General features: G+C 40.0%; 1 protein-coding gene across 1 annotated transcript; it reads right to left on the reverse strand.

Annotated features, from left to right (window-relative positions):
* Nucleotides 1-3,219: 3,219 nt before the first annotated feature.
* On the reverse strand, nucleotides 3,220-12,256 carry LOC104541353 (oxysterol-binding protein-related protein 11-like; the record flags this gene model as incomplete). The annotated part of the gene is made up of 7 exons (XM_010185399.1): nucleotides 3,220-3,421; nucleotides 7,614-7,796; nucleotides 8,807-8,886; nucleotides 9,591-9,766; nucleotides 10,852-10,920; nucleotides 11,792-11,886; nucleotides 12,173-12,256. Coding segments are annotated over 7 exons (889 nt in total), but the record flags the coding sequence as incomplete, so codon positions are not given.
* Nucleotides 12,257-16,509: the final 4,253 nt, after the last annotated feature.

Genomic DNA, 16,509 nt, shown 5'->3' on the forward strand with positions numbered 1-16,509 from the left:
CCTAATATTCTGTGATTCTGTGATTTACTAATGGGACAAGACAACTTTTTACACAGCAAGGCAGTTTATTTTCATTAAGTCTATTAGTCATGAATCCATAACCCAGTAAGAAACAAGTTTAAGCTATTTGAACAGAAGTTTCAAGGAAATCAAAAAATAAGATGCTCAGAATGTCGCTGCCACACCTTTTTGAAAAGGTTTTACTCATTTTTAAAACTTCTTCATGATTGCTGCTCCCTGAGCTGTAACTTTCAACACAATAATCTCTAATGCATTTTCTAGGCTGCATTTAATCCACACTTACTGACTTTATATAGGCTTGAATTTAACAAGTTGCCTTCTTTTTTTATACTCCCTATCAGCTACTTCTAAAATAACCTTATTTATTATTGAGTTCTGTTTAATTTTTGCTGTTAAATTCTAGGAGGTTTGGGTTGTTTGGTGTTTTTTTTAAGTGATTTAAGCTACCAGTTAAGTTTTAATCTTTGAGAGGACAGGGTACCACCTTAATACTTCTCTTCCACTGGAAGAGGATATTCAAATCTGCTCTTGACTGTTTTGGGTAGACACAAGCCATTTACTCGTAATCTCATCCTCTGAAAGTCTTCATTCCACTTTTGTTTTAAAAAGCTGTTAGCACTTCCCCTCTGCTACAACACAAACCACTCAGAGTCACAGTCTTTACTTTCAACATTTTTCTTCCGGAGTTACAAATTGTTGCTGCAATTCATCTTTATGATAACAAAATGTTACTTTGTTTTCTAAATCCAGTACATTTCACCACTTTTGACTTGAATTTCGGAAAAGTTAATAGCTGCAACTTTCCTGTTCATCTTTAAGTCTGGGATTTATGGTACAGCTTGATGTAGCTGGGGCAGAATTTTCATTCATTTTAGTTTTGTTTTTATTTTGTTGAGCAATTTATACCAAACTGGCACTCACATAATTTCCAATCCTTGTTTTTTAAGCCTGACAAGCACTTGCCCAACACATTCTTGGCAGTCAAATACCACTTTAAGAGACCTCAAAATACTTTTTCCACTTCATGTTTAAATTTATGTTCTATTAGACAAGTCTCCTCTTCATCACTTCTTGCTGTATCTCACTCACATCTCGCTGAGGTATACTGACCTGCCTTTATGATCCTAAGATCAAATAGTGCTTGTACATATTTTATTGGATAGAAAAGTCTGTATTCAAGATTTTTTCCTACATCATTTTATGTTTTCCTACACTTAAATACAGAAATGCCTCCTGCAGCATTTCAACTAAGCCACAACCCTTCTCCTTTCTTTATGAACTTCTGAAGCTTACCAAAAAGACTCCACCAGTTGAACCAGAAGGATAAGTATCCCTCTTGAGTGTGTGTGTGGGAAATCTAAGCTAAATACACTTAAAAGAAAATTAGTGTCTCTAGAAAGGCCATGCCAGTGGGATGAGTGGAAGGCTACAGAAAGGCACACATTCTTTTAATGGTCTGTTTTTAACTCTGGCTGCAGTAAAGCATCATCCAATCTGCTGCTTTTTTCCTGTCCATCCACCTCTCCACAACATCACCAGAAAGCCTCAAGACTTGGACATCTTCAAGCAATCTTATTAGATTTGGCCATTAACAAGCAGATACCAACTGAGTAGCAGTTACTGAGCTTTTCCCTGATGGAGCTTTTCCCTGCATAGTTTTAAAAAATTTTAAAAAACCCCACAAACCAAAACAATAAAAATGCTCAAAAAACACCCCTATCTTCTTCATAAGTTATTACAGCGGTGCTCATTGGGCCCTACTTATTTCTCCAGAAACGGTAACAAGTCAAAAAACCCCACCTTAGTAGTGCACATGCAAAAATGCCCAAAGATGACAACTTCTGATGTGCACCTCCCACAGTTACACATCAACAGTTAAAAGAATTCAGAGGGAACAGGACTTGTTCTTTACATGTGAGTAACTCTGAATTTCAGACAGATCTAGAGAGGTGCCATCTAGTTTTTAGTTTTTAAAATTAAATTTTGAACTGAAATACAGCAAAAAAAGTTCACTCATCCAACTCACGTCTTCGCTTTTAATGCCTGTGGTGAGTGAAGAATCACTAAGTATTTTTATATACAGTTTTCACACTTCTATTCACGATTGTTTTCCATCTTAGAAGCTAAACTAATTACAGCTCTGAAATAATATGCACTAGCAAAGCAAGTACCACAAATATGATAGGAATACAGAAAAGATAAGGCAAGAGACAACTTATGAGCATACCTTGTTACATATTTACCATACCTACCATATCTGGTGTGTAAGAGAAGCATTTGAGAATCCTCAAAAGCTTTTTGTTCACAAAAAGCCACAAAGTAAACACATGGAAAAAAATCACAATAAGATGCAAAAGAATTTACAGACAGAAAAGAACAGACTCAATTCCATACACTGCACAAAAATTAGTTGGAACAATTCTGATAAGCACCTACTTGCACAAAAGTGATTGATTGTGCAGACACAGCAACACGTTTGTCTGCTGTCTGCAAATGCATGTTACTGCTCACCCATCAGCAGTAAGGTCTAGGGTTTGTGGGGGGGTTGCTTGCTGGAGCGGTTGGTTGTTTATAAAGAGTTTTGGTTTTTTTAAACCTTTAACCAATTTCCAAGTGCTTACAAGTCTGTTCTGGCCTCAGAATGGAATGCAACACTTAGCCTGTTTCAGACTAGGATGTTAATTCAAAATATGAATACTGATACATAAACAGAGCTTTATATTTTAATGCTTAACTAGAAATGAAAGCTGTACTCATGTGAATGCTTAGAGAAGGCATTTAGTGTGTAAAAAAAAAAAAAGTCGTAAGACAGAGCTGTACTGGACACTACATATCCCAGAATCTGCAATCCCACAGAATTCCCTCTCCCAAGTGGCTAGTTACATCCCAAAGGCAGCCTTCCTGTTGTGGTGCCTTATGTACTTTATTCTGTTGTGAGATGCTCCGTAACAATTAGATGTTACACTTAAGCAGCTGCTGCCACAGACTTCTTGACAGAAGAAAAAATTTTAAAAATTATACAATATGCATTGAGTTCTACCCACCACCAGAAAGTCAGACTCTGGAAAAAAGAAACCAGGGAGCTGGCAGCTTTCTCTGCCCATGTGAAACTGGATTTAAGGGAACAAGCACTTTTGCAAGACGGAAAGGATGTGCAGTTGTTGGAGAGTTCTGCTCTTTGTGCGCGTCTATACCCACCTGCTGGTAAGGATCCCTTTTGTTGAGAAGCATGTTGTAACTGGAGAATATGGAAACAGTCATTTAAGCAGTTCATGGTTGCCATGGAAGTTGCTTTGAGCATTAACAGGTCTTGATCCAAGGACGTAAGGTGACCGGAGACAGGGAGGCATTCTATGCTCCTGATCAGGTCTCTCTGCTGGCCCTCAGCCTGAGACATCATCTGTCAAACAAAGCAGTCATTTATCAGGTGATGGAAGCGCGTTGTGCGATACGTGTTCAGCTGTGCACACAGAGGATCCCGTATGATTTTATGACGATAATAAAACTACAAGGTCGTAGATGTATATAAAGATAACTGCACTTTTTTTCTTCTTGATGCAGGTACTAAAGAGTCATTAAATGCAAGATGAAACTCCCACTGCAATACATGGCACCTTATTAAGAAACAAAAGAATATCAAAGTGACTCTAAAAAAACCCGAAGGGGAATTGGAACATGATATTTGCTGCAGTAAATATCAAACACTTTCATGCTTGGTTGATAGAGACAGTGGGGAAAAATCCCAACACACTCTGTGCGAGGAGTGATTAATCTCTGTGCTGTGCACAGCCTGGAAGAGGATGTATGAGGTGCTCTCTGTGGGTATCAAGATCTCTTCACTCCCTACAAGAAGGGATCCAGCACTTTAAAGGAAAAGACCTGTGTCACTGAGTCTGGCTCAGACCATACAGGACTCTCATTTACTGTCAGAACTTGCACTATGCTTAAGATCACCATCTCACTGTTTACTTTGTGGAGAGGGGATGAAAAAAATGCAGTATTTTCTCCTTCTTGATGGGTTCAAATTACAGCTTTCCCATTGTCACTGTCCCCCGTGTCCCCTAAGCTCCGTTCCTCCTTCCTCCTGACGTGGAAGACCCCTACATCGCAGGGTAAAGGCAAACTTCTACACATGCTAGTCCCTTTTCTGGGGAGGTACCACAAAGAGCATTAACATAACTGGACAGCGCTACTCTGCAATCATTACGTGTTCTGGCAGTTAAGTTAAACGTAAAGACAGATTGATTTACCAGAGCAGAAGAATAATTTCTTTAAAAATGCATGAAAAGCATTCATGCATTTAACTGTTATGGCACCATTAAGTTTTTGAATTCACCAATCTGGGCAGCATCTTACTGATTTATTTTTTTTTTACATTTTTCATTATTATGACTTTTTAAGTACCATTGCCCGCAATCTCTTCCAGGAACTGTTTTCAAGGTTGTACACAATAAATACTTAAGCAATACATATTCATCCAAGCTCATGGTATGCTGTATTTGGAGCATTTTAGGGCTTGGCTACGTAGCACTCTATGGTGTGAAATTACAGAGCATTGGCTCTTTGGAAGCGGAGTTAACTGTGCAGAGTCAGCCTCAGCATATCCCAGGAGTGACAGGGCAGAAAGCTGATAAAACACTTTGTAATGCAGCCTTGCCTGCATAAACATGCCAGATGCTCTCACAACATGTCTTCTTTTCTTCCAGTAGTGAAGATGATATAAGTCTTTGAGTGCAAGATTTTTTTCCAAAACTTTGCAAAACTCTGCTTGATAGAAAACAAAACAAAACAAACCCCACAAAAACCCAAACAAAAAGACACAACTAATTACTTGACAAATCATCACGATCCTTCTGGTGATCTTCACTCTTAGTAATTTACGATGTGGCAGCACCCAAGCACCTCCCTCCAGGATCAGTCCTGACAATAGGACAAGCCATGCTGTACTCAGCACTGAAGTTCAAAATAGGCACAACTTCCCTTTCAGAGAACACACTTTGAACATTCCTAAGTCCTTCCTGCTTGTATACTCACATTTGTAAAAAAAATAATATGTATTTGTATATTTAGTGCTGGGGGGAGGAAAAAGCACTATGATTACAAACTCAAAACCTGTCAGAAGTACACAGGGTATAGTTCTCAGTTTGCAAACGTGCACACACCTGTATTTATTGCAGGTCAGTGCAGAGATCCCTTCAGATGTCCTGTTTTGCAAGGTACCCAAGTCAGCAGCATGATGTGTATTCAGCCAAGGACAAGGGGCAGTAGAAGGGAAAGGGACTGACAGAAAAACCAGCTACAGTGCAATTAAGGGGAAAGTTACAAAAGATCACCATGCAGCAGGTCCTTTGAAAGAGAAGCTGTTCTTCCCACAGCTTCTCAAACTGAATTCAAGTTTTATTATGCTCCAGTGTAACAGGCATCATCTGCCCTTTGTTATTTTAAGTATTTTAACTATGTCTAAAAATAATTGTAGGTATTGTATCCAACAAGAATTTTAGCTTCAAAAAGGTAAGTAAACTAACTTCAAAACAGTTACCATTACTAAGGATTCTTCGTCTGTACAGCTCAAAAAAAAAGTTATAGAATCATAGAATCAATTTAAGCTGACAAATAATCATGCTGTGACACCAAACTCAGTAACAATCAAAAGAGAACACGAATGGTTTTCTGTGCTCTTTGCAATGCTAACAAAAGTCATTCCTCTTCACTTCCTGCCCAGTAAGAATCCCAATTAGAGGATGCAAACCACTGCTTCAGTGCTCCCGTTCACCCACTCTCCTCCTCTCTCCCTCAAATTCTGAATGCCATATTGCCATCTAAAAAGTCAAAAAGTGAAAGAAATCATTTCTGAAGCATTACCTCGCTTAAACAGGATAGCTTCTCAAACACTAAATTATAACAACTGATAAATATGAAAGCCAAACTGCTAAGAGAGCTAGAGGCATGAATCTTGTAATTATTAATGTCACTTTGAATTGTTGCTGAGGTTCTTTTCAGACAATAGGTTGGAAATGGGAATACTATTTAAGTTCACTGCATGTTGTAGTTGCTGCACCACACTAAGAAGTTCATCACAAGTAAGAGGTAACTTGATGAACCTAACTTTATAGCTTGTTTTAAAGTTAATTTGGAAGAAAACCTTCTCTTTCGGAGAATAAAGCCGATGAACCAGCTTGTAAAAAGCAGAAGGCACAGGATGCCAGCTGAAGTTTTCCTGGGTACCTGACAGGACTCCATTAGCACCGTATTACAGCTGTCAGGGGATATAAACAGGGTGGCAGCTGTTACCCTTTTACAACACATCTGCAAGAACAGTCCGATGTGGACAGAGACTCACGGGTTGAGGTGACTGCCTCATTGGACGCTATCTAGCTTACTAAATAATTATGCCACAGGACTGGATTTAATTCAAGGAACAACGACAATGGCAGCATTACCACACCAGGGAACGTATGTTTAATACCAATTTACAGCTTCCCACTGACGAACTTATGCTCAGCCACATGCTTCAAAGTTAATGATGCTCACAATACAGACCACTCTTCTGTCCCTGTTTGGCTAAGTTCAATTTGTAACTACTCACACCTCCTAGATCCTTGTTTGCTAAATTAAAAAGCCCTCAATTAAGAAACTTATTTTCGCCAAGAAATTTATCACGCTACACTAATCACACTAACATCAAAATACTCATTAATATCAATACTACACCTAAGTAAGACAGGTTTGTAATTCAGCAAGAAATTTTGATTTAGTATTAACTTTGGATTTGCATTATTTACCCTTTAAATACTCACAAGTTAAATCAACCAGCTGTCAGTCCATTCTGTCAATCAAGATGGCAAGGTAATTATTTTTTCACAAAATACGCTACACTGAACGCGTAATGAAAAAAGCATACTTCTGAATTGCTCATTTTGTTTTGCTCTCCTTTCAATTACATCCATCCCTACACAATTTGTCCACATGAATTAGCACACCAGAAAGTGGTATTAGCATTCTTAAGGATCAGTCATGACCACTTCCTTAGTCATAAGAGATACAAATACAGTGTAATCAGCTCTTCTATAGCTTGACATGGGAATAAATCAGCGTGTGATACAACAGTACCACAGTATGGGGTGGTATACTCCCCTAAGGATAGATAGTCCTTTGTCACCTGTAGCGCCAGGAATTGAGAGGATGGGAACATGCAAAAGAGATACACATACAGTGTAATCAGCTCTTGATATAGCTTGACATGGGAATAAATCAGCGTGTGATACAACAGTACCACAGTATGGGGTGGTATACTCCCCTAAGGATAGATAGTCCTTTGTCACCTGTAGCGCCAGGAATTGAGAGGATGGGAACATGCAAAATTCTACCTTGAGCATCAGGATATTATCGCAGAGTACAAAACTCACAAAACATACACCACATATGTCTACGATTAGCCAAGGCAGTTGCTTATCCTCAAACAGCTACACAATAACAACTTAGCACATGGTATTGGCAATATATCCAGCTAAGAACAGCAGGTTTCTCCACAACCCTACAAATAATAGGACAGCTCTTCCAAAAGATTATAAAAGAATTTAAGGCATACAAACCTCTCTAACATCTACAAGGTGATCTGGCTGCATAATGGGAACTCTTTTTCCAGTTGGCAATCTGTGATGTCCAACATTGAAAAATGAAACTGCATTTTGACTGGGTCTTCTTTGCACACCAGGAGAGTTGGCACTTCCTTGGGATGCAAGGGAGAAGCTGCGAGATTTCAGAGGAGGGTTGTTCTAATGAATAAATAAGCATATAAAGAAACATGTACAATTAATTCCTAATAACCAGCCAATATTCTAATTTGAAAGATACAGCAAAACATTTTAATCTTGGATTTTTTTATAGAGAAGGACAGATGACAAAGCCCTAACAATGTATTAGTAGCAACCGCTAAATAAATATTTTGCACTGGTTGCCCTGTTTTATAGTCTAATTAGGAACAAATCTGAGAAATGAGCTTGATCAATACCTATCATCTCTCTGACTTGAAAATTAGTCCTTGATCTGCAACAGTACTAGAAACCGACTTCTAACAGATACTGCAAGGATACAGCTCATATTTAAGAGAATGGGACTTCATGGAGAACTATTCATTGAACTTCTCCTACCACAAAGACAGTCACAAGATGATGATCGTATCTTAAAAGCAAGGTTTTACTCAGGTGTAAGAATAGGAGTTATGGCAGTCAGGAGCATCTATAAAATACTCTATATTCACAGCCACCACGTGGTTAGCAAACAGAAACAACAACCCCCAGATACAGTGTGGAGGACTTGCTTCTCAAACATGGTATTAATCCTAAACTTATTTGTGGACTGCTGAGTGGCTTGGTTTTTTTAAAAAAGTTAAAATAAAAGGAAAGCTCCCAAAATGAAAAGGCTTCGGTAACACTGAAGACCTGCTCCTTTATCTATTAAAAAAAAAAAAAGCAAAATCACTAGAAAATACTGGGCTAATACTGTAATCTTTCAGCTCTGCCTCCTGTTCAAACACCAGCTCATCAGTACCTGCTCAGGGAGGACTGTTCAGCTCTTCAGAGGCAAAGTGACTTCATTTTGTGCCATTCCTAAAGTGTATTTTTATTGCAAGTCAGCCATTCCTCAGGAAAACATTTCTTGATGTGTCAAGCCCAACATGCCCTTTTGTAGCATTTGTCTCAGGTAACAAGACAGGAGTATTTGGAACTGCTTCTACCACCACCCTAAATTATTTTTGTCCATGAAAATATCATCCATACATTACCTTTCCGATAGCTTCCGTGTGATGCTGCGTACATATCTGTAGCCTGCTAACCCAGTGCTGCCGTTCCTTAGCATCAGTGGCTACCAAAAGCAAACCAAAGTTACTATGTATATGAGAGCATTTTGAAATATCGGCAAATGGCTGTTTAATTAAACTTAATTAAACTTGAACTTAAATAAAGTTCAACATAAATGGCATATACTTAAAAAAAAATTGTAACACAGAAGTAACTTCCACAATCTTCTCACACGTATTTTAATCTATCATAACAGATTTTCCTGGAATTAGAGTAAGGTTCCCTGAATTAGATTATGACAGCAAGTCTTCACAGGAAGAAATACTGTAGGATATCAGCCCAGATTTCCATAGCCTGCAAAAACAGAGAATGGGAGAATAACCCTCACAGGAAGGCTAACAGATTGAACATTAGGAATAATGTAGTTCTGTGCAAGCATTAACACAGTACTGCCACCTTCAATGATTTAGAAAACTGAATCAGTATAGTTTAAGGACACTATAAATGAAGGTTAAATCCACCTCTACATATCTTAAGTTCCTGGTCCTCTGAAAGTCAAACGACCCAAAGAGTATGGGACCAACCATAAAAAAGGACAGTTTCCAGCTGAGGAGAGGGACCAAAGTTTCATACAACTCCCATTGCAGCAGTCTGCCAAACAAGTCCTCTTGCTTTGGCCACACAGCCAAACTCAGCAGAGCAGCCACAGGTAAGAGCCAGGAGTGTCCTCTAGTGGAAGAATCCCCTGTCCAAGAACCAAAGTCCTACCTCTTAGTTTATACTGCTCCCCGCTGGCAGCGTTGACTGTAAAGGTGTGAGAGTCTTCATCACTGGGTGAAATGACAGCTCCAGCTAGCTGCAGCGTACCCCTGGGCTTTAGGTGTCTCGACTGCTCATTCACAAAGTATTCCAGCAGGCCAGCATCATTGTTTAAAACAAAAAATCTGCAATGACAAAATACATCCAGTAAATAAAACCAACCCATTCTTTCCCTTTTTACTTTTTTGAGGAGGTGCTTGGGAGCGTGGTGCTGGGAGAAGTCAAGACTTTCATTACAAGTTGGCACAAATGGGGTTAGGACTTAAGGACCTGAGTCAGTACAACCCCAAACATATGAATTATGTTGTCAAACAGACTGCATAAAAATTAAGCTCTTAACAATTTCTTCTCAGAGACCAGAGATTGCACAACAGAAGAGCAGGCCCACAGAAGAGGCTATTGCAAGATCTGGAGAATCGAAAGACTATCCTGAATCTCCTGAGACTTAATACATCCTTAAACTACATCTATTAAGGGTAAAACAGCCCCAGATACAAAACAGCTGAGATACAGAACTGTGAAACTGAAGCACTTCCAGATTAAAAAGAATTAAAATAAAATTAAGTGGACATTATGCTTCAACTATTCAATTGAGTGCAGTAAGTGTATTGACACAAGTCACTGCATGTCAGTGGTAGCACACGAATTTGGCCAGTGTGGTTCGGTAATGACTTGTTTCTCTGACAGTAATTTGGTTGCACTGTACAGCTCTAAGAACAGCACCAAGAAGGAATCCCAACAAGAGTTTCAATTGTCAAGGAAAGGCAAGTCATTCCAGGGGAGACAGACATCCTGGGGAACTAAAGGGAAAAGGTTGCTTGAGTTTGAATTTTCAGTAAAGAAGTCTTAATTATTTTTTTTAAATTATGATATGATTTGGCATAAAGCTGAAGACTCAGCAGAAAAAACCAAAGACAATATTTTTAATGCAAAAGGAGAACAAACTTAATGCTGTACATGATTTTACACATACAAGCAGAGTTATAAGCCACCAAATTAGTTGACTACTTCATAATTCCTATGCATTTTTCTCTTATTCATGCCTTAATACAAATATTACTCATCTACATGTTTGCTTAACCTATACTGAGAAAGCATTAGACTCTTCCATAGTTTGCTTAATAGGAAAAGAGAAATTCCAGTAGTATTAAAAAAATCTGAAACATGTTCACTTAAGTGCTGCAAAGACCAGTATTATTAAAAGACTTACCGATATTGCCAACCAGTGACGAGATTGGTGTATTTCATTAAGTAGCCATAAATATTTTCCATGTGATCACTATTTAAAAAAAGATAAAAGCAATTAGACAATATCAAACAAATTTTAGATCTTCCCAGCTTTTGATCACTATCTATTCTCAGAAAAATTAATTTCCATCTTCATTTTTAGAATGGCATTGCCATTCAAATAAAACTACCAACACTTCACAGATTTTCCAGCCTCCTTTCTAAAATAATTTCGTAAGACAGTTTAACCAGACTTACTCAACTCCAAATAATTTCAAGGCATAATTAGCTTCACCAATACTTGAGTTTTATTCAGCAGGCACTTCTGGGCACATTTGTACTCGTTTCAGGTAATTAAAGACTTAGTATCCAAGCTGCTTCTGTTTCCTGCTCCCTCTTCCAAGCAAGCTTTCTATTTTTGGGCTTCTGAGCAAAATTACCTTTCACTAGCTTATTAACAGCATCTTTACCATAGTCACCAACCAAAACCAGTCCCTAGGTACTCCTACACCAATATGGTTTGATTTAGCCTCAATGCCCAGAACTGCTTTGCTTCCCGACTACACGAACAGTCACGCTCTTTAACACATGTTCAGAGCACAACGTGTGGGTGCAGGTCACATCAAGATACCCAGAAATGTAAAACAGGAGCCGAAACACCTCCTCCTCTGCCTGGCAGGAAAATCAGGTACTTTCTCTTTCATAATCTCAACTTACAACATCCACCAAAACCAAAAACCCATCGAGGGCATTCGGCACCAAGGCTTAGTATCACAACAGGCAAATACAGTGCCACTTCTGAAAATCAGTTGCCCTAAATAAGGCTTACAAGCTATGAACTAATAATTTTAAAACCACAGTTTTAAGACTTATTTATACTGTATGGTCCCATAATTCTAGAAATGCCACCTCAATGCCCTTGCCTCTTACAGTAGGACACAATCTTAGACTGAAGAACACGCTCTTGACAATTCAGGTCCAGCACGAGGAAATAAGTCCCAATTATTCCAACGAAGAACTGAAACAAAGACCCAAATATCAGACACTATTTGCTTTCTAAAATAAACTCGTATTTAAGCCATCTTATTAGATGTTAAATTAAAATTTCTGTATCTCATAGTATGTGAAAGATTAAATGAAAATTATTAATGAGTCCATTGGAGCAGCAGCCTGTTCTGGTCGTTAAGAGGTCAAAGTACCTCTGTATCAGCAAGAGTGGAAAGGTTGGATAAAACAGAACTATCAGAGACAGGGGATCACCTTCCTCAGTGGATTTTGGTTGCAAACATTGTCAGACCAAGTACTGGGGTAAATTCCAAAGAGCGGCTGAAGCTGCTGTCTACGCCTCCCTTATAAACAGTGTCGGTACCACCAGATTCATCAGATACCTGGTAATTCAAGAAACAATGACGATAACCTCAGACTAAACCACTGCCATACGAATCAGTGCCACAGCACTGCCGTTCAGTAACACTATTCAAGGAAGAGATGCAAGAACGTACACTTCTGAAGGAAAAACAAGTTGCTGATTTTTAATGTTACATTTAAAAACCAAAATATGTGTTCCAGCAATTGCTGCAGCAATCGCTATTACAGTAATATCCTGCAATGGAAAGCAGCCAGAACTATCTAGGAATTTAATCTCTAACAGTTCATTAAGTGGTACTACAGATAAAAATAAAACCAAGGAGAGCAGAGGGTACCCAGGCTATCATATTTTAAGTGTACAAAAAAAGCTAAAGGAGACACAACCAAATACATCCTCTGCAGACGCCTCTCATTTGTTATTATTGGCATACAAGGGAAGTACAGTTTAGACTTGCTTGCTGTCTTAATTTAGCTGACAATTATGAGATTGCATAGTCATAAAAATGTATGAGCTTGGTTTTCAATCATCTGAAAATTGTCCCTAGACACAGCTAATTGTTTTTCAGATTTAATGAATGCAAGCCTCATTCTTGCTTTTCCTTTCTAAATCGTACAGAGCCCTGCACGCTCAGGCTAGAGCTGCCGTACTCTCCCATTATCTCCCTGCCTAAATCACAAGTGTGTTTGACAGAACCCAAGAAAAATCAGGAAAGTAACTTCAGACTGCAACGAACACAGCAGGACTATGCATATGGCCTTGGAAATCCATTCATCTGACCAGGGTAAATGAAAGTGTCTTTCATTAAAGTTATTCAACAACTTCATTTGAGTGTGACTGATGAGAACTCATCTTGACACTTTAGGAAAGAAAATTTTAAAGAAGTCAGCAGCAGAAGGGAACGCAGTCCTCTCTGATGGACTTCCACATCCAGTGAGCAACCGAGTATATTTCTCCGTCTACATGTTCCTCACCACTCAGACGTTCACTTTGACTAAACCCAAACTTTTCCAAACACCTCCTCTGCAATAAATCCTCTCTCTAGCCTTGGCAGTCCCAAAAGTTGATGGTTTAACCAAAAAAACTTTGAAACAGTCTGAGAAAGGACCAAGTACAAGCAAGCCAGTTCCCTCCAGCACTGTGGACACCAAATCTGGCAGGAGGGTGCTGCAGCAAATGAAGATGAGTGCAAGTGCATGATGCTATGCACACCAGCCAGCTGTGTTCCAGAATCCCTACATTTGCATGCATGCATGGGGTCCCCAAACCCTCCATGTCCCACAAAAGAGCTATCCCTTGGTGTACAAGGTAAAGCTCAGGAGTGCCTTTAGGAGGTACCTCCCATTGACAAGCCAGAAGCCCTTATGCACCTGTACAGGATCAGAGAGATGTTGCAAGCACCCGCGGCCAAACCTCGGCACAGAAGAGCCCAAAAAGCAGCAGCAGCAGTTGGTGCCCGTGCCAAGGTTCACAGCAGCAGCTACGGGGGGATTCCTTATAGACCAACCTCTGCAGCAGGGCAGGAGTATAAATAACACATGGACTGCCGGGGTGAGACCCCAAGCTCTGCCTTGCTTTTTGGGAGACCACAGAATGTTAGAGGAGCCCAAGTCCAAAGAGATGGAGCATGAACAGAGGTCCCTGCTAAATGAGCAGCCTCTTGCCTTTTGATTGTCCCCCAGGCTGGACAATATTGACTAAATTACTTTCCTTAATTGTGTTCACGCATCTGCGCCAGAAGTGCACAAGCCCAAAAGACTGTATTTAGGTTTCAAGGTCAGCTAAACTTTTAGCACCCATGCCAGTAACAGATCAGCCCGCCTGAAGGGTTGGAAAGACTTGGCTGATATTTAAAACATTTCCCTTGACAGTGCAAGAGCCTAGAAGCACGCAAATAAACAAGTAAAAGCACAGACCTTACTAATCACACTCTTCCCACACAAATTTCCACACCATGTAGGACAGAGAATTTTCAGCATTTGAACTAAGACTTATTTTTAAATAATTTACAATTTTATACACTAAAAAAAAAATAAATATTTAAACCCAGTCTGGAAATCACAGCTCACAAAAGGCAGATCCTGTAACTGTAGAAACCCGTTACAGAACTACAGTTAACCTCCTGGTCTTCTTCTGGGGATGCACGAGTGCTTTCCTATGAATGCAGAAAAACATTCTCAGTATTATTTGTGAACAAGGTGGTCATGGAGTTAGAACCAGAGCATTTCTTCAATGTTCTTAAGATTAGTTCCTCCACAGCAAGAGTTAAACTAAAATAGTTGCTGTGGGTAAAGCAGTGTTGTAAGGCAACTAACACTATAAGAAAACCCACAAAGCTCCAGCAATATTTCACTAGGATGGAATTAACAGCAAAGCGCCACAGAAAACTTAAGACTTTGAGAACAAGAGGCTGAGGTTCAGCCACTGGCTCTGCTCACAGACAACCACAGTTCATAAAATACAAGCAAGATCTTCCTTAAAGCCCTTACCAGCATTGTTTCTAATGAAACAACAGTAAAATCTGTTTCAAAGTCACCTGTGCACCACAGAAACCTCCACAATTCCTCACAATGGAGGTTTTGACTTCTAGAAAACAGATTTCAGAAGTGAATTTGACACAGACACTGAGCACTTTATCTCAACACTGACAGAGAGGCCTGGCTGCACCAGGATCCCTCGCACCTTTCCGAATGCCTCTTCGTTCACGCTGCTGCTTACGTGCACAGACACGTACCTCTGGGTATGTGCGTCTTCTCACAGCCAAGATGCTGCTGTTGCTGTTCAAAATGCTCCCCACAGCCTCAGATTGTCAAAGGCACAACAACAGCTCAGCAACCATGAGTCAACAGCCCCTAAAGTCTGTATTTCTGGAGAAACTCATGTCAAAGAATGAGTGTGTCCAAGTGTTGCAACAGACCTGTCACAGCCTTAAAAATGTAAAGAAAAAGAATTTTAACTTTTGCTGGACTATTTGAAGTGAGGTTACTGTGCAGATCATGATCCAGGAAAAAATTATGCAGGAACTCATGGTACAATTTGAACTTCAGCCCAGCACATTTACTACTCCCCCCCCAAAACAACCGTTTTTTTTTCCCCAGAGGCAGAACATCACTGAATTTGGCTGCCCATTTATCACACTTTTTTAGTTTATAAGTATTGTGAGATGGATTGAAAGTGTCCCTGTAAGCAAATGACTGAAGTCTATGGAAAATTACAAATCAGTTCCTACTATTTTCAGAAATTATCCCTCCCCAACTTCAGAGACATTCACCACAAACCAGATTTCTACACATCTAAGTGCTACTAAAACACAAATAAGAATAAAACATTCACAAAGCATTACTGTTAATTTATTTATCCTCTTCTAGTTTTATTTGTCCTGTTCTACTATGCCTCTTAAGCTGCAGCAGCTGTCAGCCCTGTGCTGGGGGAGGAGTAAGACAGAGGTAGTCGGGCCAAATTCCCCCCGTATCCTGTTTATGTGCTGCACCCAAGTCTTGAACGCAGATGCCGAGGAGCAGCAGTCCCAGAATGACGTCTTCCAGGAGCTTCAGCCAAAACGCCCAGGCTCACACCTGACAAGCGCTGGGCCAACATTTCCTCCAAAAAGAAACACCGATGCAGAGGCCTTCCCACCCTTTTTTTGTACCCTTCACAGTGCAGCACTCCGCAAAAGCCCCACACAAACTAATCACCACCTGCAGTGGCACAAAACTACAGCCATCTGGAAAGCGAGTACAGAAAACTTTGAAGACTGCCCTTCTGATGGGTTTAATTTTTCTGAGGTGCAGACAGCTCTGTGTGGAATCACGGGGGATGCAGATACACAGCCTGGTCTCTGAGGACCCAACAGCTGCTTGAAGGGCAAATGCAGTGGCCAAAGGCTTCCCCACAGACTTGTGTAAGGCCTAGCTTCAAGTGGTCGCAATGCACACGTGGATTTGATTCCAGCAGGAAGGACAAGGAGCCTGGAGCCCATGCAGATGTCGGGGATGGCTCCTGAAGGGGGATCCAGCCTCTGTCGCTGCCATCACCGCAGTTAACAGTGCCTTCAGGCTCTAGCCCAGGGAAGAGGCTCCTTTCTACTGAGCTCACAGCAAGATGCAAAAACCTGGTGCATGAGGCTGCCTTCAGATTAAAAGTTAGCAAAGCATAAAGAAAAGGCAAGAAAGAAATCAGGATCATAACAGTGCAAACCAATGAGTGGTTTTGACTCTGTAGTTTGAAAAAAGCAGTCACCATTTTCACTGAACTCATTCCTCTCTACCTGCCCAC

The sequence above is a fragment of the Mesitornis unicolor genome, unplaced genomic scaffold (genome assembly GCF_000695765.1).
Source record: "Mesitornis unicolor isolate BGI_N332 unplaced genomic scaffold, ASM69576v1 scaffold3855, whole genome shotgun sequence".
In the NCBI taxonomy this organism is placed as follows: domain Eukaryota; kingdom Metazoa; phylum Chordata; class Aves; order Mesitornithiformes; family Mesitornithidae; genus Mesitornis; species Mesitornis unicolor.